The sequence below is a fragment of the Anabrus simplex genome, chromosome 2 (genome assembly GCF_040414725.1).
Source record: "Anabrus simplex isolate iqAnaSimp1 chromosome 2, ASM4041472v1, whole genome shotgun sequence".
Classification (NCBI taxonomy): Eukaryota; Metazoa; Arthropoda; class Insecta; order Orthoptera; family Tettigoniidae; genus Anabrus; species Anabrus simplex.
Window position 1 is genome coordinate 533,172,316 of NC_090266.1, and position 25,342 is coordinate 533,197,657.

At 40.1% G+C, this 25,342-nt stretch overlaps 1 protein-coding gene across 1 annotated transcript in view; it reads left to right on the forward strand.

Annotated features, from left to right (window-relative positions):
• Positions 1-25,342, forward strand: part of LOC136862916 (cell adhesion molecule Dscam2) — a 476,298-nt gene that overhangs the window by 109,113 nt on the left and 341,843 nt on the right. Inside the window, exon 4 of the mRNA XM_067139195.2 lies at positions 5,836-5,980. Coding sequence (XP_066995296.2) covers positions 5,836-5,980 — 145 coding nt within the window. The remainder of the gene's footprint in view (positions 1-5,835; positions 5,981-25,342) is intronic.

Below are 25,342 nucleotides of genomic sequence, written 5' to 3' on the forward strand. Positions count from 1 at the left end.
TAATGTGAGTTTAGGACTAATATGTAAGTATATTGCTATGATTGCTATTGATCATATATGAATAACATACTTGTATAATTAAATAATGGAGAGGTAATAGTCACACAGCATTGAAATGAGTATCTGTGAGCCGTGTTATGGTTGAAGTAATCTTAGTATAGTAGGACAAAAAAGCATTAGATAAAGATATAGTGTGAATATTGTTGTTGTTGTTTCATCAGAGTATAGACTGGTTTGATGCAACTCTCCATGCCACCCTATTCTGTGCTAACCTTTTCATTTCTACATAACTATTGCATCCTACATCTGCTCTAATCTGCTTGTGTGAATATAAAACAAATAACAGTTTGTTTGGTCATCTAGGAACAATAAGGACAAGTTGATGTCTTCCTATTTTACGAAGTGAGCAGCACTTTGTTCACTAAGTAAATGGGTTACAGGTTGCGTATGTCTGGTATAAAACTCATATAACCTATTGTGATCTTCAGGGTTAGACAGTGCCAATTTACAGTTTGAAAATGTTGAACTTTCACTTGAGTTACCAGAGCTTTCTCAGCAGTCCTCTCAAGTCCACAGCACTATGGACCTTGCAAGATCAAGCAATGCAGCATTCCAAGAACATACTCAGAATGATGCCAATGTTTATTTAATTATCATCAGTACCAAGAATGCAATTATTGTTTATAGACCTGTTTCATGGGGAAAATAGACATGTTCCTTTTTCATAAAACAGTATTGGAACTGAACATGAGACTGAAGTTGATTGAGATCATAATAGTACCTCTGTTATTTAATTAAAGTCAAAGGAAATAAAATCCTTCCTTTTATTCATGATATAAATGATACCAGTAATATGTTTAGTGATGTAGGCACTTCAGCAAAGAGAGTCCTTGAGTTTAACTCTTCTCCAAAGATTAAGGATGAATCAATACATTTGTCATTTGAACACTTGATGATTGATGAAGTGAAATATATATGTTGCTTCAGAAACTTGCAATAAAACGGTGTTTTTAAATTTGAAGACTATAATTCAGTTTTTTCATATTAATGAATTTATTTATTTATTCGTATCAGAAGCATACATTTTACATTGCATAATGGTACTTAATGACATACATATCAAATAGTGTCTGCCCAAAATTTTGCCAAATCACGGGCATTAGGTGTTGCAGCCATCAAGTCCTCTATTGTGCAGCATGGCAGCTCAAGCCCAGAGTAGAAGTACAGAACACCCATGCAATCAATGGACCTTCAATGTCCCAACAAAATATTTAAGACATAATTCAAAATACCTACTACAAAAACTCATGTGTAAAAGTTTGTACAATCTTCAGGCATCAAGATGCTACACATTGTTATTTAGAGACAGCTACTTTATACAGTAGATAAATTGTTTTTCTATGAATTTATACTTGTTCAGAACCATGAATTTAATTAGAATATGTAAATAGTTAAGGATGTAGATCTGGAGATCTTTATTCGTACTTGGGTTAGGTGATAATATCCTGATGAATTACATAAGTACAATTATACACAAAACTAACATTTACAAGTTCATAAAACATTAATGATTTTCCATAAGTCATGGAAGTCACTAGTGAAATTTTTATTTGACAAAAGAAAAAATCAGAATTATTAAATTGCCAGAAGGTATTGTACCTTACCTGTTTTAAATAAGACATCATTGTCTCCAGTAATAGAATGACATCTTGTAGCATGATAATCATACTTAAGTGGATATATTGCTCCTTCTTTCTACTACTAGGTAGGTATCAGTGATTGGAGTTCTGCTCTTCTCTTCCATAATTTTCTCTTGCTCTTGCAGTTCTATTGATACAGGAAGTTATAGTATTTCTTTTTATGTAGATGAGCTCAAGATGTGGTTTGAAATTAAAATATGACGATAACAAATTTTGATCTGTCCTCAGAGAAACAACTACTATCTACAGCCACAGAGAATCTCAAGTTTGACATCAAAAGGCATCAAAAGGAATGAATTTCATTACTGATAATCAAAAGGCAAACATATTTGAATATTGTAATAACTAGTCTATGCAAGACTCTTACAATAACACTATTAAGCAAACTCTGCTATAACCCTACAAGACTGATCTGGGATATTTAGCAGTAGTAGGTTACAAACTGGATCAAATTTCCATGACATACCACTTTCATAATTATTCTACACTACAGAAGATGATTGTTTGGTTTGTGATTAGCTCAGTGACTTAGCTGCTGGTTTCCCACCCAGAAGAACGAGGTTTGAATCCTGGTCGATCCTGGATCAAGATTTTCGTCTCGAGAATTGCGTGGCGTCAGGAAGGGCATCTAGTCTTAAACCCCCGGCTAAAACCATAAGGAGCCTGAAAGGCTCCAGCAACCTCAAAAATAAGTGGAACAAGCTGAAGAAAGTTACAGAAAATGATTGTTAATGTGAGAAGAATGTTGCATGATCATATTTGCATAGTTGAACATCAGTGATAATCTCAAGCTAATCTCCAGTAGTGAAGCATTTCATTGACAGCAAACGGAATGATGTTTGCTTAAATGTAATCATGAAGTATGAGAGGTCCAGGTAATTACATTGTATTGCCTCTTTAGATAACTAACACCTTCATAATCACCATATGGGAAGTCAAATGAATTTTCCCAGGTGGAGATTCATGAAAATTTAAAATAGGAATGTAAGTCTGCATGCAAGTTTCACTTCTAAATTAACTAAAATTCATGAGGAATAGCTATGTGAACCACAAAAAAGGGATAGCAAGAAAGTGGAAATTTAACTAAACCATGGCCAAGCATCTTTTAAATGTCCTTCCTGGAGTGTGGAATACTATAAAACATCTTATGCAGTCCTTACTCTTTAGTTTTATCTTTTAACAATTTATTGGACTGCTTTGGTTTGTTCATGACAGAGACCATTCAAGAATGGATCCAAATTCTTCAAATCCTTTAAACACATAGCTCTTCAGAGTGTGGCAATTAGAAAAGAGCATGTGAACTGCTAATGTCATAAATGTTCTAATCAGCAATAGTTTCAATACATTCCAGATAGCATTAAGATCAGAACACAAGATGACAAGTTCAACAAAGTTCTGGATTGGGCAGTAACCCTCTACTCTCAATAAATTAGAAACTTGAAATGTTGGAAATTAATTTTCAAATTAAAGTGAAAGAAATAGTGAACTCAGCAGATATATAACATGTTGTCTGAAATATATGAAGAAAAATTTACAATAACAATTAAGTTAATCGTCCAAGGCTTGACACTCTCTCTTGAATTTTATATGTAGAGAGAGAGATCTATATATGAATACATCATCAACTGCATTTGCCTGTGTTACAGACAGGCCTTAATATAATCTACTTTGGGTTGCTATAATATTTCTGGAGTGTCTAAGGAAGTAAAGGACATCATGAACTTGCTGACTTTGCTCCGCTGTATATCTCAAGAGAGGTAAGAAGAAGAGTTCTTCATCTCATTGAAGAGCATACACATTATTTATCCAGGAATCAACAGAAGTTGCTGTTGATAAAAATTAAATTTTCAAATAAACTCTACCAAGTTGTGAATTTACAGTCTATGAAGATGTGAATGAATGCAACAACTTAACTTACAAAGGGTACAACTGTAATAAGTAGTTTATTACCATACATCAAAGTGATATGACTTCATATACACTACTTGTTAGAACAATTCATTAAAACCTAATGAATATATAGTATACAGTATATTCATTTGTATTCCAAACAAGGTATTTTTGAACAGCATTTTTGACACAGTATTTGTTACTGACTCAAAAAATTTGGTTAACTAATCACTGTATTTGATTTTTATGTTTAACATTCTTTGATTAAGTGATACATATTCCTTTGCTAAAATTCTACTTTAAGATTGATGAAGAGATTTAGTAAAGAAGTGAGTGGATGACACAAACATAAACTAGGGAAACTTTTATACATGTGAAGTAAATGTTCAGTTTGTTGAATACTCCAAGTTCTTCTACAGAATCACACCAAACCACAAGATAGAAATATTCTCTTATTTATTGAGAAGAATTATATCTGAAAAATCAGAATAATGCATCAGGTTTAACATCTCAATCACTTCGGGACATGATGCACATGATGCACAAGGTGTTACAATGGCACCTGAATATTCAGCACTGGAAGGAATAACACTTTACAATAGAAATAAAAGCCAGGAAAGAACCTATGCAGTAAAAGAATCTGAATACCAGCAATGAGTACTAATAAATATTTCCCAGTATTTCCATTAAGGAATCTAATATTTTGACACAACAAGTTGTATTGATTCACCATGATAAGTCATCATTTATAAATCAGCAATTAAATTTTATGAGAATGCAGTTCACTTTCAGGAGAAGCTAAAACAATCCACTGCACTAAAGATTGGTAAATTACTGTTTTAATTTTATCTTTTAATCTGTTTATTTCATGATAGTGTAAACTTCAAGGTGAAGCTGGAGAGACTGCCATTTCCCATAATACACTTCAGATAGAACATCTGAGAGTTCTTTCCAAATTTTCGCAGAGTTTCATGGCTGTAAAATCTCTTGACACAGAGTCGCAAGCTAGAAGACAGTCATTCATCTTTGATAAAGAAATGTACTCAAGGAATTCAAATATATTACTCCCCTTCCTCTCTTAATTCTGCTTTTAACATGGGATGAAGCAGTACATGATTACCAAAACTAGAGGAAGTTCTGTGTACATGAGGAGAGAAACAGACATTTTCAACCTGTTTAGGTGACAATATCTAACCCTGCAGATCAAAATATATTATGAAGAGTGTACTCCTGACTTTTCAAGTGGCTGAAGAATTGCTTATCTCTTATTCTGGTATTTTATTTGAAATCATATTTCTAGAACACTGATGAGACAACTGTAAGTGCCATGTTGAAACTTATTTCACATCATTCTACCAGAGAATTATTGAGTCTAGATTCTGGTGGAGTACCAGATTAGCTAACAGGCTAAGGATTCTTGCTGTCTTTGTCTACTACATTATTAATTCTGATATTCTGGAAGAGATATACCAGTAGTAATTAACTGTTAGCCATACGGCTATGAGAAATGAACTTGAATGCATTGACAGCTTTGCTTTGCTGGCTGTAATTCTCAGGCTTGAAATTTTGATGGAATTTCTGCTTTCTGTTGTACCTTATTTAACTTGAAGGATTGGTTTGTACATATTAAGACCACAAAAGTGTACCATGTCATCTGATTAATCTAAAAAAGATTAATATTCAGAAAATCAACCATTGCTGATTCTTGAAATTTCCCATAAATATGCAGACTCTGCAATCAGCCACAAGCATAATCATTCTATAGCTCACAAGTCTGTACAGAAGCAAAATACGAAAGCACTTGAGAATATCATCCCTCACCTTGAGTGAACTATGCTATAAATTAACCTCAAGCAGAGTACTGGCATCAAATACCAAAGGGACTTTTTACAAATATTTCAAATTTGAGATGCATACATTTGTAATTGAACATCGTTAATACAGTGTTACTTCTGTCAAATAGACTTGCCAGACATATGTACCTTTTCCCTTAATACTAAATTATTGATCATCGTCACTAATTTGTTTTCCAAACAGATTCATCTGCTACCCATTTTTGTGTGATCTGTAATAAACTTGTGGATCAATGTCCTGATTTTGTCAGCTATAGTCACTATTAAAACCAGCTGCTCCATTTAAACTTTTAAAGTATCTAGAACTAACAGATGGCTAATAAATATGTATTATAGCATATAATGTAAGGCTAAGTGAACTATTTGGGACATACAAATGGTTTCTCTTGCAGCTGCACATCCTCAACTTCTTTACAAGTTTATCAACCAGACCCTTCAACCAGGACCTCCAGTATCACTGAAGTGTATTGCCACAGGAAATCCTACTCCACATATTACATGGCACTTGGATGGTTTCCCACTTCCACAGAATGAACGGTAATCCAGCATCAAAAGTACAAAATATGAATTATTTACTTTTATAATGAGCTGTGTGCATTGAAGAAGTGCTGACTGTTAGTGTCTAGGAAAGAATCATGTAGTCCCAAACTATGCTGTATGTCATACTTTCATGTTCTTAGTGCAATAGGACAAGCAATACATTTCCTTTATGTCTCACAAATGTTTATAATTTATATTTTCACTTCATTTATTTTCACTATAATGGACAACATTTAAATGCAGGAAACTCACTAGTAAGAAGAAAAACTGGTGGCAGGTAATACCTCATCTGGAGGAAGATAATGATAGATGTTAATGTACATCTTATTTTCAAATGGCTGAAGAAGTGCTTTTCTCTTATTCTGGTATTTTATTTGAAACAATATTTCTAGAACACTCGTGAGGCAACTATTAATGCCAAGTACAAATTTGCCATGTATTTTGAAAATTATCAAGTAATATCATAGTGACCAAACAGAGAGCACTTTTGGACAACTTAATACATAATCACTGAAGCAGAATAGATATTCAATGGAAATACTGGAGAGATCTCAAAGAATTGACAGTATAAGTACATACACTACTTTTATCCAAAAATAAGGGACGTTGACCTGTTCATATCTGGCCAGAGATTTCCGGTATGTAAATGTTCCAGTAATGTGCTTAGGACAGAATATTTTACAACATTTCTTACTTCCTGGACACCTAAGGTACTTTCATGAACAGTTACTGTACAAAAAATATGCCATTTGGTGAATACGAGATGCTATGACTGAATCATTATTTTAGTAGATGGATATCATGGACACATTGAGGACTCTGCTGAGCATTCTATTCTTATTACCTGATCCCTCTGACTTGACAAGCCATTTAAATATGAAGGAGGATCTATATAAGCAGCATTTATTGATAATCGTGATTGCTGGAACACTGAAAATATGAAACTAAATTTCTACTGAAATGCACTGTTGTGTTTTTGATCATTGTGCTGAAACTAGTACTATATGTCATACATATGATTCAGATATTTAGGAAGCGTAATGACTAGTAATAATAGAGCTGAGATAGAAATAACAAACAGAGTAACCAAAGGCTCTAACTTTTACAGTATTGTTACACACCTACTATGGGATAAGAAGGTCCCACAAAGAACAAAAATGACCGTGTACAAGTCATATTTCATTCCCATCCTTACATATTCTCTGGAAACCTGCACACTAACATCAAAAGATTGTAGTAGGATTCAAGCCTGGGAAATGAAATTTCTTAGAACTGCCCTCCAAAAGACACGACCTGATCACATGAAAAATGATAAGATCCGATCTAAGCTAGGTCTAAATGAATCAAGGGAGGAAAGACTTAGGTCACCTAGACTTAAATGGTTTGGGCATGTTAAACGAATGAATAGCACCAGGTTACCATGTGCTTATTTGAAAAAGAGAATAACAGATAGAGGACCAGCTGGAAGACCAAGAAGAAGATGGATGGACCAACTGAGGGAAGATGTGGAGAGAAGAGGATGGAAATGGGAATCTGTCATGGACAACAAAATCTTTTTCAATAGGCAACTTTGGAAGACGCTCGTTTTCAAACACCCTACCCAGCTCGCTGGTAGGGCAAACCAATGATGATGATGATGACATGTGAATATGTATGTATTCTGTAAACAAATTTAAGTTAGTCCATCTCTACATTAGACTTTCTGGTTGTCATAATCTAGTATTCAGCACAACACAGATTGTTTTGTCTTCTTACTTCCATATTGAATTCATATGCAAGCATCAGTAATTGGGAAGAGTATACTAATATTAATGTTGTGCTTACCATCCCTTAAAATCACTTATACATTTCAAGAAATGCTGCAGTGCTATAATATTACTCTGCCAGTAAATCTGCTGGTATGACTTTCAATTAACCACTCTTTCAAGTCAGATGCCTGTTCTAGGATTCTGTCCTACAACCTTGGACATAAAATTTGAATGCCTTCTGAACAAACGATATACGGCCCGTACTCTCACAGTACCAAGTAAGAAGTATTTTTATCTACCATGCATTATGGTGGAAAAAAAAAGAGTGATGCAGTCATGGAAAAAGGTATTATGTAGGATTGTGATTAAGGACACTTAAAAGAGTATTCTTGGAATCTATGACAGTAGGATAAGAAGATCAAGTATATAATGACTCATTATCTGTGTAGGGAACTATACAAGAACAGCCCCAAAGGATACCACACTACACGACTTTGGAAGAAGTGTTGCTGGAGATAGTATTTAATTTTATATGAGCATCATTGTCAAGATTGAAAGATTCAGGAATTTCTGCAGCATTTTTGAAAAATGTTTATCTATTGCAATTTCTAATCAATTCTGAAACAAACATGCACCAAATCAATGTAAAAAAAAATGTTCATACAGTCATTGCTTTGATCCAACTCTGCATTTTTGAACATTTTCTTACTGAAAGTCCAACTCCATAACTAACCAGTTAGCAGGCTGGCCTTTGTTTCAAAAGGGCCCACGTTTAATTCCTACTGGGTCAGTGATTTTAACGCTCATTGGATAATGGGGCTAGGATTTCTTTATGTGTGTCAGTTCTTTTAATTTAGTCCAGTATTTGTGAGTATCAGTCGTGTTGGATAATTCAGTACAAATATTTGCCCAGGATTTTCTTTTCATAGCCTTGATGAATGATCGAGCATGTCTAAGGGTAGTTCTATGTTCGTGGAGGGTATTTGGGTCACGGGTTTGAAGATATGCCTTGTAAAGGTCATGGGAATATTTTAATAGCTGGAGTGCTTTTTGTGGGAGGGGAGGTTTGGCGGGATTGGAGGTGTGGCGTGGAATATGGAGTCGGTCGGCAGTAACTAGTGCGGATTCAAATGTCTTAACTACATCATGTAATACCAATATAAATGGTCCGTTATTGGACATTATAAATTTTCCAGCTAACTCATTCCTGGTTGCCAGCGTTTCACCCCCGTGTGCTAGGTTGGGCTCGTTAGTTGGTACCTAGCACACCTATCAAGACGCGTGGCTAGTGCATACCGTGGAGGCCACTGCGTAGGCTACTTGAAGCCACTGGCAGTGCCAATGCACTATGAAAGACTTTGTCTCACTACCAAAAATTGATGCCTGCTTGGCCATCAGATGATATAGATGTTGATTCCCATAGGGAATCTGAAATTTTTTGTCCCGAATGAGTAAATTTATAATACCAATAATAAGGGGTCAAAAAATGTCAGATTCCCTATGGGAATCAACATCTATATCATACGTCATGTCATTCGTGCAGTGAAGTAGGTGGGTCAGTATTGCATAATATGTCTGTTATTATTTGCCTCTATGCTACCCAATCGGTACGATTATACTGTCTGACCGGCGGAGGATTTTGCGTATGTTGGTATGGGTTGGTTAGTACATTTGATACAGTTAGTAGGGCAGGAACATGGTCACTGCCGATTGAAGGTAGCATAATGATGTCGCAGTTCGTTGTTAGGTTAGGGGAGTGGATGAGAATGTCAGGGGTCGTATTTGATATAGGGCGGGTGGGGGAGGGGAAGGGTAAGTCAACACCCCGGATATCATGTAATAGTTGGTTGTAAATGGTTTGTTGTTATTGCGTATATGAGGTAACTTTAAAATCTGTGATAATGATGTAAGTACTGCATTGTAAGTTAGAAAATTCATTTTGTTCCATATTGAATTGGGATTACAGTAAAATGAAAATACCATGGTACTGAAAAGGTGGACCTATAACATTTTCATTTTACTGTAAGTACTGGATTTACGATCGATGTATTCTACAAATTTGGTTGGCGGGGAAGAACCTGGAGGTATATAAATTGTTGCTAGAGATATTATTTGATTTCCAATCGTGATTTCTGTAATTAAGTTTTCAGATGGATATTCATTTAGATAATGATAATGTTGTTGTGAGGGAATGGATTAATGAATACTAATAGCTACCCCTCCGCAGCCTCTGGTGGGGTGATTGGAGTCGTAGAAAGTATGGTTTTTGAATTTTGGACATTGTTTTCTTGTTAAAAATGTTTCATTAAAAATTATGATATCCGGTTTGTGTTGATCTCTCTGCAGATCCAGCAGCGGTCGCTTACCCTCAAAGAACATACATTATCATAATAAATTTTCATTTACTACAATAGTGGACTAAGATCAAGGGGAAAGAATGCACAGTGCATTCTTGTCCCAGAGAACGTTGTGTCCATGTGAGTCTGGATGATCAATTGTGCCGCTAACTGGATCTGATAAAGAATATTAGGATGTTGGAAGGGGAGAACATTCTGGAGCACCATAGTGATGAATCGCAGAATGTTCTCAATGGAGGGAAGGGGAAATGGAAGAGGAAGGCGGGGTAGGAAGGTCAATGAGAGTGATAGGTAATACATTCTCTGGTTGAGTGGGAGAAGGTTGAGATATATCCTTGCATTTAACTGAAAATGTTGGATGAGCTTAGCCTTAAGTGCTGCATTTGGGTGATCCCTTATTCATGCAAGCATGTAACTACAAATCACACATACCTGATCGAGAAAGCACGGTGCAATAGTAGGAAGATCGTAGGATTGGCAGCTATCGCAGCGCATCCTCCGTGGTGGAGATGAGCAGGAGGCCTCTACACTATGTCGCTTCACGTAGGTCAGCACAACATCCCTCAGTACCTGGTCCCATGTTGCCATATCCCAGGACAGGATACGCATCAGCGAGGTTGGTCCGTTGGCATTCCGGATCCGAATGGCCCAGAATAATTGATGTCCCTTCTGCTGGAGTTGGGCAGCGACCATGTCCTCTGTGTAACTGCGATCAGCCCCATATGCCACCACTGACAAGGTGGGGGCTGGAAGCGAAGGTGCTTGGTTGTGCAGGGGTTGGTGAGCCAGGTTCTGTGCTGTAGCGAGCGTTCCAATGTGCACCAGTCCTATGAAGTTGACTAGGACTGTGTAGAATGGTCTAGAAGTTTGATATTACAGCTATCTTTGCTCCACTGAATTTCTAGGTTGTAATCGTGTATGGCGTTGGGCAGGAACTTGGTGATAATATGATAGATTGCTTTCGGATGGTTGATGCCCGCCTTCAGATGCCTCAACTTCACTATGTATAAAGGGGCAGGTAGACTGGTGTTTGTTGTCTGTGCCACTGTGCTGTTGTACTTGGTATGGCAGTGCAGGGTTTTTTGCTGCCTCTGCATAGCTTCTAATATTTTATGGCATAAATACCAGAGACTGGTTCCCAGGTGGTAAATGGAACGCTGCTATGATATCACTCTCTCTGATGTTGAGAGGTGATATGCTGCTTCGAAATGTTTCGGGATTGACTCACAGTGGTGTGTAGGTACTGTCACTTGATGCACGGGACCTGTCATCCTCAAGAGCAATGGCAAGCTTCTTGCGATGAATGGAACTCGGAGAGTTGCTGGCTTCAATGCTCCTTGATTATTTCCCTGTTCCTTCCTCCATCACGATTTGTTGTCCTCGTGGTGGTGGTGATGGTGGTGTATGATTTCTGGACATCATAAATGATGCTTTACTCACAGGTGGCAAATTTTCGACGGATGGTGCCCTCTGTTGATCTGCTGGTGTCACCGTTCATAGCTGTTGTCATACAGTACAATATAGACGGAATCTCGTGAACTTGAACTTTATTTTTTTACTTTTAGTGTTTCATTCCCCGCCCAAAGGGCGGGGCGGGGCGGGCCACTTAAATGGTGATGCCGTCTCTTGGGCCAGAGCTGAGGGTGGAAAAGTTGTGTGATGGGAAGAATACGATGGAAGGATGAAGTGAATAAATTGTATGAGGTATACCGGGAAGGCTTCTTGGCTGGGGAGAGGAAAGAAAGTGTGGATTGACAGGAAGTGGGAGAGGTAAAGATTAGAAGAGAATGCCTATAGGAAGATGCATGATGAGTAGGTGGAGGATATATGTGAGATTATTGAGGGATGTGATGAGAAGGCGAAGGATATCTAATGTCGGGAGGGTTGGGACGAAGTAGCTAGATTGGGAAGGGGGTGAACAAATACGTTGAGGGGGTGGAACAGGTGGAGGAGCGGGCCGGGGGTGATAGTAGGTGTTGTTAGGAGAAGAGCGAGTTGGCTGAGGAGGGGAACAAGATGGCTCCACTCTGTAATGATGATGGTATATGTAGACTCCAGATTCAATAAGATTCTGGATGTCGGCTGTAGTCGGTAGATAGTTGTACCATGTATGTTGGGCCAGTGCTTGTCAGTATTTGAAAAGCACAACAGGCGGAGATGCCTGCGGTGTGTAGTTCTCAGAGGATGTCCTGGCTTGAAATGGATGGTGATATCCTACGGATGACATAACTAGGCATACCATGGGAAGAAGTTGGGGGTTACGTTGATGGTGTTGATGTCGCTACTGCTGAGGCATCTGCTTGAGGTGGTGGTGAAGGTGACAGCTATGTTGCTGGTGTTGAATCCAGTGGGAGGGTAGGAAGTTGTTGGGGCTAGGGTGGGCGGGCGCCCATAGGGAATCTGAAATATTATAATACCAATATAAATGGTCCGTTATTAGAAATTATAAATTTTCCAGCTAACTCATTCCTGGTTGTCAGCGTTTTGCCCTCGTGTGCTAGGTTGGGCTCATCAGTTGGTACCTAGCACACCCATGGGAAACAACATCTATGTCATCTGATGGCTAAGCAGGCATCAATTTTTTGTAAAGAGACAAAGTCTCTCATAGTGCATTGGCACTGCCAGTGGCTCGAAGTAGCCTACGCAGTGGCTTCCATGGTATGCAGTAGCCATGCGTCTTGGTGGGTATGCTAGTACCAACTGATGAGTCCAACCTAGCACACGAGGGCAAAATGCTGGAAACCAGGAATGAGTTAGCATAAATTTATAATGTCCAATAACGGACCATTTATATTGGTATTATAAATTTAGATCATGAATTAGATGTATGGCTTTTCAGGCGTTTGCTCTATTAACCAGCATTTCGTCTTAGGTCTGACACTAGACTCGTCAGAGTGGGATGTGGGATGTGACGAGTCTAGTGTCAGACCTAAGACGAAAAGCTGGTTAATATTTAGAATAACCATTATAAATTTACTCATTCGGGACAAATACTTCAGATTCCCTATGGGAATCAACATCTATATCATATTTTCTCACCCTTGTTACTTTCCCTTCAATGCTTTTTTTCTTTTGCTTCTATAACCATGGTACTTTGCTCATCAAGTTGTTTCCCTCCACCCATGCACTTCAAGCTGGACTGTCCCATGAAACATTTTGATCACTCCTTTTTCTTTTTCACTCTTTATGTTACAAATGTAAATTAAATTTAAATTTTCCTAAAATCATGGGAAATTAAAATTATATTTGTAATTTTTCTCAGCCAAAAAAACATTTTTCTAATTACTACATTAATTTTTTTTTGTATACCTCTTAATCAAATGTTTGTCAATGGTCCGGACCGTCTTTCTTATTTCTACTGTGTTTATCGTGCCTTTTCTATTCTGTTCTTCCTTCTCTTCCCCACCTAATGTATTTCCTCCTTTTCTTTTTCTAGTTCCTTTGTCTTGTCCTGTCTCTGTTTTTGTCCTGTTCCCTTTCTTTTTCTCCGTGCATCGTTTGAACTTTTTCTGCTGGCAGTTTATTTTTCTTTTTTGGTTTATTTTCTTCTCCCTAACTGCTTCAACTTCCATCTTCAATGATCGTCGCGCCTTTGAGAAGGTGCCTTTCCAGGGACATCGACTATGCCATCGTCTGCTATGCTTCACCAATCCTTCGGATTTCAACTGGCGGCCGGAGTATGCAACGTACTCCCTAAATTCGCAAGAAATAATTGTTCTTTACCACCTCCGTGCTCCCACCGTTCAAGGACATTCCATCCGTCCTCCTATAAATATGCCAAATGTTTCCAGTTTCGATGGCAGTCTGGTGTGGAGGGCCTCCAGCAGACATGTCTTGAGCACGTACCCTTTTATTCCGTCCAACTGGAATTCTCCATCGTATGATGCTGGGTGGGCCAAGTGTTATTTTTATTTGAAGCATTGAACATTGAGAGTTATCTTCCATATTGCCCTTCAGGTTTTAACTTAAACTATCTATCTACTAAATTTTTCAGGCCACCTAGAAGGGAAAACCTTCTCTCTGGCCAGGGGATGAAAACGTTGAGTGGGAGTGAGATATATGTAGGATGGTTATGGAGTGATTTGAAGAGTAGTGGCAGGTTATGTGGACAGTAACTTAACTGAGGGAATAGTTTTATTATAAATATGGGGACTGTTTCAAGGTATCTGTGGAACAGCAGAGGTGAAAGAAGGTGCGGGGGTGAACGGGCCTCACAATACGAAATTAAAGTTAAGATAAAATGTAACAAGGTTATATTTTCTTTTCAAAATCAAGAAATAACAAGCATGGCAGGTACAGAGTAGCAAGGCAAAAAAAGTACAATTACAGTATTTACAGGATTTGGGCTTCGAGCCCCGAACTCACAATTCTTGAGCAATTAGCCCAGCTTTACCCCAAAACAAGTTTCAACAGAGGGGCAGAAAACCCCATTCGTGCCCAGGAGCGCTTGCTCCAAATTACACAGTAAAGCCTCCTTGAGGCGCGCAGAAAACAAAATTTTCAAGAAAGAGCAACGTGCTCTCAAAATTTAAGCCTATCAAAGGCCACACCAAACTCCACGTTCAAGCTGTCCTCCAAGGACCTATACACAGGGGTAAAAATACCCAACCTACTGAGGCCTATTAAGTAAAGAAAAAGGTTAATTAACTGGCCTCTAAAATACCAACTTGAGAGGAGGCGTTCCGCACTCCTAATACACTTTATATAAAACCTACTTGGCACTAGGCCGTTACTGCAAGGGCTAATCCCATACTAAAGAGGTGACTTTAGAATGAAACAAATTTACATTACGTTGAGGAAGAAACGGTTGTAAAAAATAAGTTCACCTCAATGCAATATGAGTGGGAGCTCGAGAAGGTTAAGCACTCTCTATCCCAATATGTAGTTAAACAGAAGGAATTGACACCGAGTGTCTTTACATTTTTAAAGGAAAGTTACATGGAAAAGGCTTCGGACCTGCCCCAAGAGTTAAACTGCTGAGCTAGCAGTAGTTAAAAGGCCATTACCTTGTTGTTGAACTGCTGCCCGAAGAAGGAGGCGCTTCCCGCCCCCTGCTACGTACTTTACACACTGAAAGAGGTTACTGAAGTGGCCCGGAGACCCGAAAATCAGCAGTTTATATACTCTCGCGGAAAGTTCGAGGCGTTTTAGGAATGAGAACACCCTCCCACAAGAATGTTATTGGCTAGGGTTAAGCAACATATCCCCTTTGGGGAAGATACACCTGATTGGTCATAAATTAATTAAAGAAATTCGGGATTGGCTAAAGTCAAAACAAGGGGAAAGAAAGGGTTATACAGCCAACTTAAACAATAACAGAAAGAAATTTAACAAGAAACAAACTTTTGAAACCAAAATTTCTCCAAAAAACAGTTCTTTCACTTCGCACTAGGGTGCACCATTGTAGTTCTTCAGTAGTGTCCTCTAGAAGAGAATGTTCACACTTCTTACTACAGGCAAAACAAAAATACATCAAAAACAACCCAGTTCAGAAACTTCAAAATTTCCAAGTAGTGACATCTTCTGAGAAACTTGAAAATTAACACATTCGATAAAGTTCAGACTTCCTCCAGTAGGGGAGTTCCACCTGGCGCAAAGTTTGAATTAGCGACGTGGGGGTGTACCACCCGGTACAGGGACAAAGGACACGATGAACTTATTTGATATGGACATGGACAAGGCACACATTTTTTATTATCATACATGGAATATGAATATAATGATATTTTGTCAGAAGTATATGATATAGAACATATAACATGGATGAGTACACAGTTTTTTTATTAAACACAAGTATAAATTACGAAGGCCATCCGGAAAGTGGTACCCGTTTGTGCAATAAAGACACAGGAGTAAATATTAACAAATATACACATTTTTATTGGAAAGAGCATACTTTACCTATTTCTCCACATAATCTCCAAGCACAGGCATTTGTCATAATGTAGGACAAGTTTTTGTGTTCCAGCGTCATAGTCCTCTAGCGCCAGCATATTGAGATACGTAGTCATGGCTCGTTTAAGTTCTTCATCGGTGTCAAATCTTTTTCCCGCCAGAAAGTCTTTAAGCTTCGTAAAGAAATGAAAATCCGAAGGGGCCAAGTCCGGGATATACGGGGGATGGTCGAAGGCCTCCCACTTGAATTGCTGCAAAAGTTGTTGTGTTATCGCAGCTGCATGAGGCCTGGCATTGTCATGAAGGAGAATAATGTCTGTAGACAATAGACCTCGCCGTCGATTTTGTATTGCCCGCCATAATTTCTTTAATGTTTCACAATATGCACTAGCATTAATTGTGTCTCCAAGGGCCATAAAATCAATGAGCAGTACACCTCGGCGTTCCCAGAAAACGGTTGCCATGAGTTTCCTGGTGGACAGAACTGTCTTGAATTTTTTGGTTTGGTTGGTGAATGAGCATAATGCCACTCCATTGACTATTGTTTTCTCTCAGGTGATGCATAACAAACCCATGTTTCGTCCCCAGTAATGATGCGAGTCAGGAAAGAGTCTCCTTCATCGGAATAATGCCCCAGAAACGTTAGTGCTGCAGCCATACGCTCGGTTTTGCGCTCCTCTGTAAGCATGCGACGGACCCACCTTGCACAGAGTTTTTAATAATGCAGATGGTCTTTGACAATTTCATGAACAATTGTTCGAGACACATTAGAAAAATGTTCACAGAATTCATCAATTGTGACGCGCCGATCGTTCCTCACGCAGTTGTCTACTGCAATCAGCAGTTGGTCTGTAATGACAGATGGTCTCCCTGAACGCTCCTCGTCGTGCGCATTCCCCCTCCCCAGGTTGAAGTTGCGACACCAGCGCCGAATAGACGACTCGTCCATCACATTGTCTCCATACACCTCCGTTAATTGGCGATGAATATCACAAGGTCGAACGTAATCACGGCCCTCACTTCACAACTGGCGGGCTTCTCAATTTGTTGAAACATGTTAAAACAATCACAGACACAACACAGGCAATGCTAGCATCAGGCAATCTCGCACAGAGCAGGCAGACAAGCCACTGACGCGGTCTGACCTCGCCCAGCGGCTACCCGAGTCGTCAGCGCTTCATGCGGCGTTAACGGGTACTACTTTCCGGATGGCCCTCGTATAATGATTGGATGGAATGTTGCTGTGATATTCTTAATACAAGAGATGGGTAATTGATGAGTTAAACATGCATTAATGAGTCACATTGTAAATGAGATGTGTATAAGAAAGGGGGCGCCCACGCGACCTCGCGCGCAAGACGATTCTAATTACAATGGGAGGTGAAATAGAATGCTCAGTTGTTGGTGTTGAAGTTATTGTTGCTGAGGGTGATAAGGGAACAGGGAGGAAATCCAGGGTGAGAGTCCCGTCACACGCCTCGGTCGGCCACCATCCTCGGGTGGGGGAAAAGAACGATAGAGTTGAAGAGGGGACTGGATGAAGAATGGGGAAGAAGGGCGTGGGCCATTAAGGAGTTGGGTTAGGGGAGGATGGGCTCGGTTGAGGGGGCGAAGGACAGTTCGTTGTTAGTGGATCAGGATGAAGGAATCCATTTTGGGAAAGGGGAAGATGTCATAGAGGTCGGACTTGTCGAAGAGGAAGGAGAGACGTAGGGCATGACTGACAAGGCGACGTTCTATGGAAAGGAGTGGGTGGTACAAGGTAGGGTTCGAGTGGGCAATAGCTACCCAGGTTGTAGGCTAAGAAGAGTAGAGAGGAGTTAAGACATCACCGAGCACCGGCTAACCGTCGGACCAGCTGGGTACCGGCGGCGGTCTTGGTTTTTAGGTGGAGGAAGTGGGGACAAAAGGTTAGGTGTTTATCGAAATGGATTCCTACGTATTTGAGGGTGGATTGAGTGAGGACGGGGGTATCACAGATTCGGAGGTGGAGACTGTGGGGATCAGGGGTTTGCTGAATCTCCGGTGTTTGCGACGAAATAGGAGGGACTGGGTCGAGATGGGTTGAGTTTAAGGTGCCACTGGTCACACCAGGAAATGAAGGAGTCTAGGTAAGTTTGGACGGTACAGTTAATACACTGACTGACAGTGACAATGCAACACCAAAGAGGAGTGGTTCGAAAGGGATGAAAGTTGGGGAAAAAACAGAGACGGCACGGATGAATAATTGATGTTTATTTCAAACCGATATGCAGGTTACACAATGCGCACGGCATCGACTCAGTAGGATGTAGGACCACCGCGAGCGGCGATGCACGCAGAAATACGTCGAGGTACAGAGTCAATAAGAGTGCGGATGGTGTCCTGAGGGATGGTTCTCCATTCTCTGTCAACCATTTGCCACAGTTGGTCGTCCGTACGAGGCTGGGGCAGAGTTTGCAAACGGCGCCCAATGAGATCCCACACGTGTTCGATTGGTGAGAGATCCGGAGAGTACGCTGGCCACGGAAGCATCTGTACACCTCGTAGAGCCTGTTGGGAGATGCGAGCAGTGTGTGGGCGGGCATTATCCTGCTGAAACAGAGCATTGGGCAGCCCCTGAAGGTACGGGAGTGCCACCGGCCGCAGCACACGCTGCACGTAGCGGTGGGCATTTAACGTGCCTTGAATACGCACTAGAGGTGACGTGGAATCATACGCAATAGCGCCCCAAACCATGATGCCGCGTTGTCTAGCGGTAGGGCGCTCCACAGTTACTGCCGGATTTGACCTTTCTCCACGCCGACGCCACACTCGTCTGCGGTGACTATCACTGACAGAACAGAAGCGTGACTCATCGGAGAACACGACGTTCCGCCATTCCCTCATCCAAGTCGCTCTAGCCCGGCACCATGCCAGGCGTGCACGTCTATGCTGTGGAGTCAATGGTAGTCTTCTGAGCGGACGCCGGGAGTGCAGGCCTCCTTCAAGCAATCGACGGGAAATTGTTCTGGTCGATATTGGAACAGCCAGGGTGTCTTGCACATGCTGAAGAATGGCGGTTGACGTGGCGTGCGGGGCTGCCACCGCTTGGCGGCGGATGCGCCGATCCTCGCGTGCTGACGTCACTCGGGCTGCGCCAGGACCCCTCGCACGTGCCACATGTCGCTGCGCCAACCATCTTCACCACAGGCGCTGCACAGTGGACACATCCCTATGGGTATCGGCTGCGATTTGACGAAGCGACCAACCTGCCCTTCTCAGCCCGATCACCATACCCCTCGTAAAGTCGTCTGTCTGCTGGAAATGCCTCCGTTGACGGCGGCCTGGCATTCCTAGCTATACACGTGTCCTGTGGCACACGACAACACGTTCAACAATGACTGTCGGCTGAGAAATCACGGTACGAAGTGGGCCATTCGCCAACGCCGTGTCCCATTAATCGTTCGCTACGTGCGCAGCACAGCGGCGCATTTCACATCATGAGCATACCTCAGTGCCGTCAGTCTACCCTGCAATTGGCATAAAGTTCTGACCACTCCTTCTTGGTGTTGCATTTGCTCTGTCAGTCAGTGTAGATTGGATGGAGTAGAGGGTAGTGAGGAAGGCGGGGATGGTGGTGTCATCTGCAAATTGAAGAAGTTGGATCGCGGTTGGAGGCTGAGGTATACCTGCTATAAATAGGATAAAAAGGAAGGAGGGGAGTGGAAAGCCTTGTGGGACACCAAGTTTGAGAAGAAAAGAGGGGGAGAGTTGCTGGTTAATGGAGATCTGGGCCGTGCGGTTGCTCAGGAAGGAAGAGATAAATCGGATGTAAGAGACAGGAAGAGCAAAGAAATGCAGCTTGAAAAGGAGGGTCGGGTGCCAGATGGAATCAAATGCTAGGTAGAAATCAAACGTGATTAGAAGGGTGGGATGGGTGCGATTGAAGTTATTGGATGTGATTTGGACCAGACGAAGGAGTTGATCAATGGTGGTCAGGCCAGGACAGAAGCCGGATTAGGAGGGGGGGGAGTAAGTGGTTACTGTGTAGATTGGGGTGGAGATGGCGAACAAGGATTTTATCAAGGATTTTGGCAAGGAACATAATAAGGATGATGGGGCGGTAGGAGTCAAAGTCTGAGGGAGGTTTGCCAGATTTGGGGAAAAGAAACATTGTGGTGTGTTTCCAGGATGAAGGGTAAAAGCCGGTTCTAAGGATAAAGGTGTAGAGTGTGGCTAGGATGGTGAAAAAAATAGGAGGGGCTAGACAGATGTGTATGTAGCGGGTCTTGTCAGGTCCAGGGGCAGTGTTATGGGTTTTGGATAGGACGGAATGGATTTCAGTTGGGGTGATGGGATCGTCTAGGGCAGGGTTGGCGAACCTATGACACGCGTGCCAGTAGGTGACATGCTTACACAATTTCTGTGGCACGCCGCACAACATACCAACAAATTTTAATGTTGTTAACATGTAATAACTTGGTCGTAAATCTTCCAACATAGCAATTCTTAACATTACGCTTTAATAAAATATATTCATATTTTTCATATTTATTAACTTTTGTGATTCCTGCTCACTAAGAAGGAAAGTATTTTGTTTAAATATTCCTTTCAAATTTCTTTGAATCCGTGGGGTAGGATCTTTACTTACGACTTTGAACTTGTCATTATTGAAAAAGGTTTCGGTTTTCTCAATATAATCGGTTTTATTTAGAACTATTGTTTCTCCCTTATCCGCTTTAGTTACGACTACGTCACTGGGCCTGATTTTTCGTTGTAGTTCATTGTTTACTCTAGTGTTGTAAATGCTTTTTCTTAAAACCGTTTATAAGGGACGGGATTTTTTCTTTGCCTCATATCTCAAGTCGTCCTGTACTTCGGCTGGGAGAGTCTGTATGGCTGCTTCGGTTTCTGCTAAGGTAAGGGTTAGCTCCTTGCTTTTGTTAGAAGCGTGCCAATTATAATACGGGCCCTTACCTAATATTTGCAATTCTTGGTCTGTGAAAACTGTTTCTGATAAGTTTTCGACTGTGGGTGGGTATCTGTTTTGTTCAGTTGTTGATTTAAACTGTAACCACCTTCCCCCCCCCTTTTTTTGGATTGTCCTCTTTCAGGTTCTCTAATTTCTTGTTTAATGTGACCTGTTTCTTTTCCATTAACTTCTCTACTTTATCCCTGCTATGTATAAGGAAGGAATTCCATTCTAACGGTAAAAGAGTGGTTGCCGCTTTAAGATGAGCTGTGTATAATTCGTGGTTGAGAAATTGTTTCTTTTTATACAAGAATTTTATTTCCCTCTTTAACCAAGTTCGGTTGACCATTTTCTGAGTTGCTGAATGGTATTCTGAGTGTAATTATTTCTTTGAATTCCTTTAAGAAATTTGGGTATTAAGTCGTTTCTTAGACATTCTTTAAGAAAAGCTATGTCTTTGCTTACTTTTGCTATTTTCACCTTTAGTTTTAAATAGCTGTTCGCGATGTTTCCTGCCTGGTTAGCATTCGTATTACAAATTATCCACTTCATTCCCGTATCGATAATGTAATCCAATCAATAAAGGAAAAAAAGGTTCCACCTAATCGATACTTTCTTTTTTTTATCCTTGGGGTATTTATAAAGACATTAATAATCACAGAACATGTTTCGATTGCTTAGCAATCATCATCAGCTGTTTTACATGTAGCTTAGGTAAAAATAGCATAAAATCAATCTCATATTTTACATTAAAACATTAAAAACAGGCGTTAGTAGAAAGCGTATAGTTGGGAGAGGGGGGAGTGTGCATTGAGGGCGGTTGTTAGTTGGACGTTAAACTTAATATTAAAAACACTTACTTGACTAAAATGTCTTAGGTTCACTATAAGTCCTGAGAGCTTTTCCAATAAAATCACTTGCTGTTAAAAACTTGGAGATTTTAGGTAAAATGCTCCTGTTGAAATGTTTATGAAGTGTTTATGTCTTCTTAAAACGGCTTCTGGTTTTCTTCCCCGTCACTTGTCTCTTATTAGATGGAAAAGTGTGGCCCGCTGTTGAATGAAGTCTAATATTTGGTGTTCAAGAACTTGTTAAGTTAGATCGTCTGTATTACGACCTGTAACCGGCAGAAAATGATTGCATCAATTAGTTGTGGTCGCATAGAAACGTATTACTTAGGGAGGCTATTTAGTATTGGAAGATGAGAGGAAATATAAACTTATCCTTGTCCTGCTTGTTTTCTTTACTACCCGTGCTACGGGTGTGGGTTTGTTTCAGCTGTCCTCGACCTTGTGTTGTAGCGGTGTGCTGTGGTCTGTAAGCTAGCTTGGTTCGGTGGGAGGGGGGTGGGGGGCTGCGAGGACGTGTCGTCATTTGCTGTTTCGGGCGGGGAGGTGGCTTCTGTCTGTGACGTAGCGGCCTCGTGATTGCTTAGTGCGTTCACTGGGCGTATTTGATTCCTTCCTAGTAACTCCGTGTATCTCAATATGTGTTCGAATAAGGGGTTTCTCTGCTCATTTATTTCATTTAAGTTCTTGTCCCTATTAATTGACTTGTCTAGAAATATGTGAATACTTTATAGACTGTTCATTAGTCTTCCCTTGTTCAGTCTGTTAAGAATTACCAGGTCTTGTTTAATATCTGTAAAACTATGGCCCGTCTCGCTCATATGTACTCCCATTGCGGAGAACCTTCTATTTTTCTCTGCATTGACGTGTTCTTGGTAGCTTATTGTGAAACTGCGTCCTGATTTTCCGATGTATGTGACCCTGCACTGGTTGCATATCAATTTATAAACACCTGAATCCTGGAAACACTCTTCACTGTTCTTATTAACCATATTATGGCTGAAAAACTTATGTCTCGTGTTGTTGTTTGTTGAGAACGCTACCTTGATGTCATGTTTCTTAAATAAATTAGTAATTGCGTAAATATTAGAGTTGTTGGAGGTGAACCTCACGTACTTTTTTGTTTGCTCTGACTGTTTTAATAAATTTATTTGTAGTTTGCGTTTACGTTTGGTAATTAACTCGTTAATAGTTTTTAAACTAAAACCGTTAATGAGGGCCTGTTGTCGGATAAAAGTTGTTCTTTATTCCTCTCTTTATTGGTTAACGGGATTTCGAAGGCTCTCTTAATAAAGCTGTAATACGCGGATTTTTTTCAGTGAGTCGGGGTGTAGAGAATTGTCATGAATCGTAGTTGGAGTGATGTAGGTTTTCTATAAATTCCAAAGTGAAATTGGTTGTCTTTTTTAGCTGTAGTAACGTCTAAAAATCGATCGAACCGGTTTTTTTTTCTTCAACAGTAAACTGTATATTAGCATCTGAGGTGTTCAAAGTGTGCAAAATACTATCATTGAGATCCTTGTCAATTATAGCATATGTGTCATCCACATAGCGTACCCACAAATCAAGCCCTTTGATGTGGTCTATGATATAAGAATGTTCCAGGTGATCCAAATATATATCAGCCAGTATGCCTGAGGCTGGATCACCCATGGGGAGGCCATCTTGTTGATATATCTTGTTGTTAAATATAAGGTAGTTCTGGCTAAGTACGAATTTAAGGATTGCCATAAACTCTTCTATTTTGGTTATGCTTTTTCGTTTGTGTTCTAATAAATTCGTTTTTATGATTTTAATCGTCTTCTCTATGGGGATATTAGTATACATATCTTTTATATCGAATGAGTATGTTACATGAGAGGATTTGAGCAGAGAAACCCCTTATTCGAACACAGAGATACACGGAGTTACTAGGAAGGAATCAAATACGCCCAGTGAACGCACTAAGCAATCACGAGGCCGCTACGTCACAGACAGAAGCCACCTCCCCGCCCGAAACAGCAAATGACGACACATCCTCGCTGCCCCCCCAACAACCCCCTCCCACCGAACCAAGCTAGCTTACAGACCACAGCACACCGCTACAACACAAGGTCGAGGACAGCTGAAACAAACCCACACCCGTAGCACGGGAAGTAAAGAAAGCAAACAGGAAAAGGGTAAGTTTATATTTCCTCATCTTCCAGTACTAAATAGCCTCCCTAGGCAATACGTTTCCATGCGACCACAACTAATTGACGCAATATTTTTCTGCCGGTTACAGGTCGTAATACAGACGATCTAACTTAACAAGAGACAAGTGACGGGGAAGAAAACCAGAAGCCGTTTTAAGAAGACATAAACACTTCATAAATATTTCAACAGGAGCATTTTACCTAAAATCTCCAAGTTTTTAACAGCAAGTGATTTTATTGGAAAAGCTCTCAGGACTTATAGTGAACCTAAGACATTTTAGTCAAATAAGTGTTTTTAATATTAAGTTTAACGTCCAACTAACAACCGCCCTCAATGCACACTCCCCCCTCTCCCAACTATACGCTTTCTACTAACACCTGTTTTTAATGTTTTAATGTAAAATATGAGATTGATTTTATGCTATTTTTACCTAAGCTACATGTAAAACAGCTGATGATGATTGCTAAGCAATCGAAACATGTTCTGTGATTATTAATGTCTTTAGAAATAGCCCAAGGCTAAATAAAAAAGAGAAAGTATTGATTAGGTGGAACTTTTTTTCATTTATTGACTGGATTACATTATCGATACGGGAATGAAGTGGATAGTTTGTAATAAATTTAACCAAATCGATCTCCTCTCGCCAATTCGATTCAGTATATCTTCATTCGTGATCCGATCTATCCATCTCACCTTCAGCATTCTTCTGTAACACCGCATTTCAAAAGCTTCTATTCTCTTTCTTTCTGAGCTAGTTATCGTCCATGTTTCACTTCCATGCATTGCCACGCTCCACACGAAAGTCTTCAAAAACATCGTTCTAATTCCTATATCAATGTTTGAAGTGAGCAAATTTCTTTTCTTAAGAATGCTCTTCCTTGCTTGTGCTAATCTGCATTTTATGTCCTCCTTACATCTGCCATCGTTAGTTATTTTACTACCAAAGTAAGAATATTCATTTACTTCCTTTAAGACTTCACTTCCTAATTTAATATTACATGCATCACCTGCCTTCGTTCGACTGCACTCCATTACTTTTGTTTTGGACTTATTTATTTTCATCTTGTACTCCTTACCCAAGACTTTGTCCATACCATTCAGCAGCTTCTCAAGATCTTCCGCAGTCTCAGATAAAATAACAATATCATCGGCAAATCTCAAGGTTTTGATTTCCTCTCCTTGGATTGTGATTCCCTTTCCAAATTCCTCTTTGATTTCCTTTAATGCCTGTTCTATGTAAACATTGAAAAGGAGGGGGGACAAAGTGCAGCCTTGCCTCACTCCTTTCTGGATTGCTGCTTCTTTTTCAGAGCCCTCGATTCTTATCACTGCAGACTGATTTTTATACAGATTGTAGATAATTCTTCGTTCTCGGTATCTGATCCCAATCACCTTCAGAATCA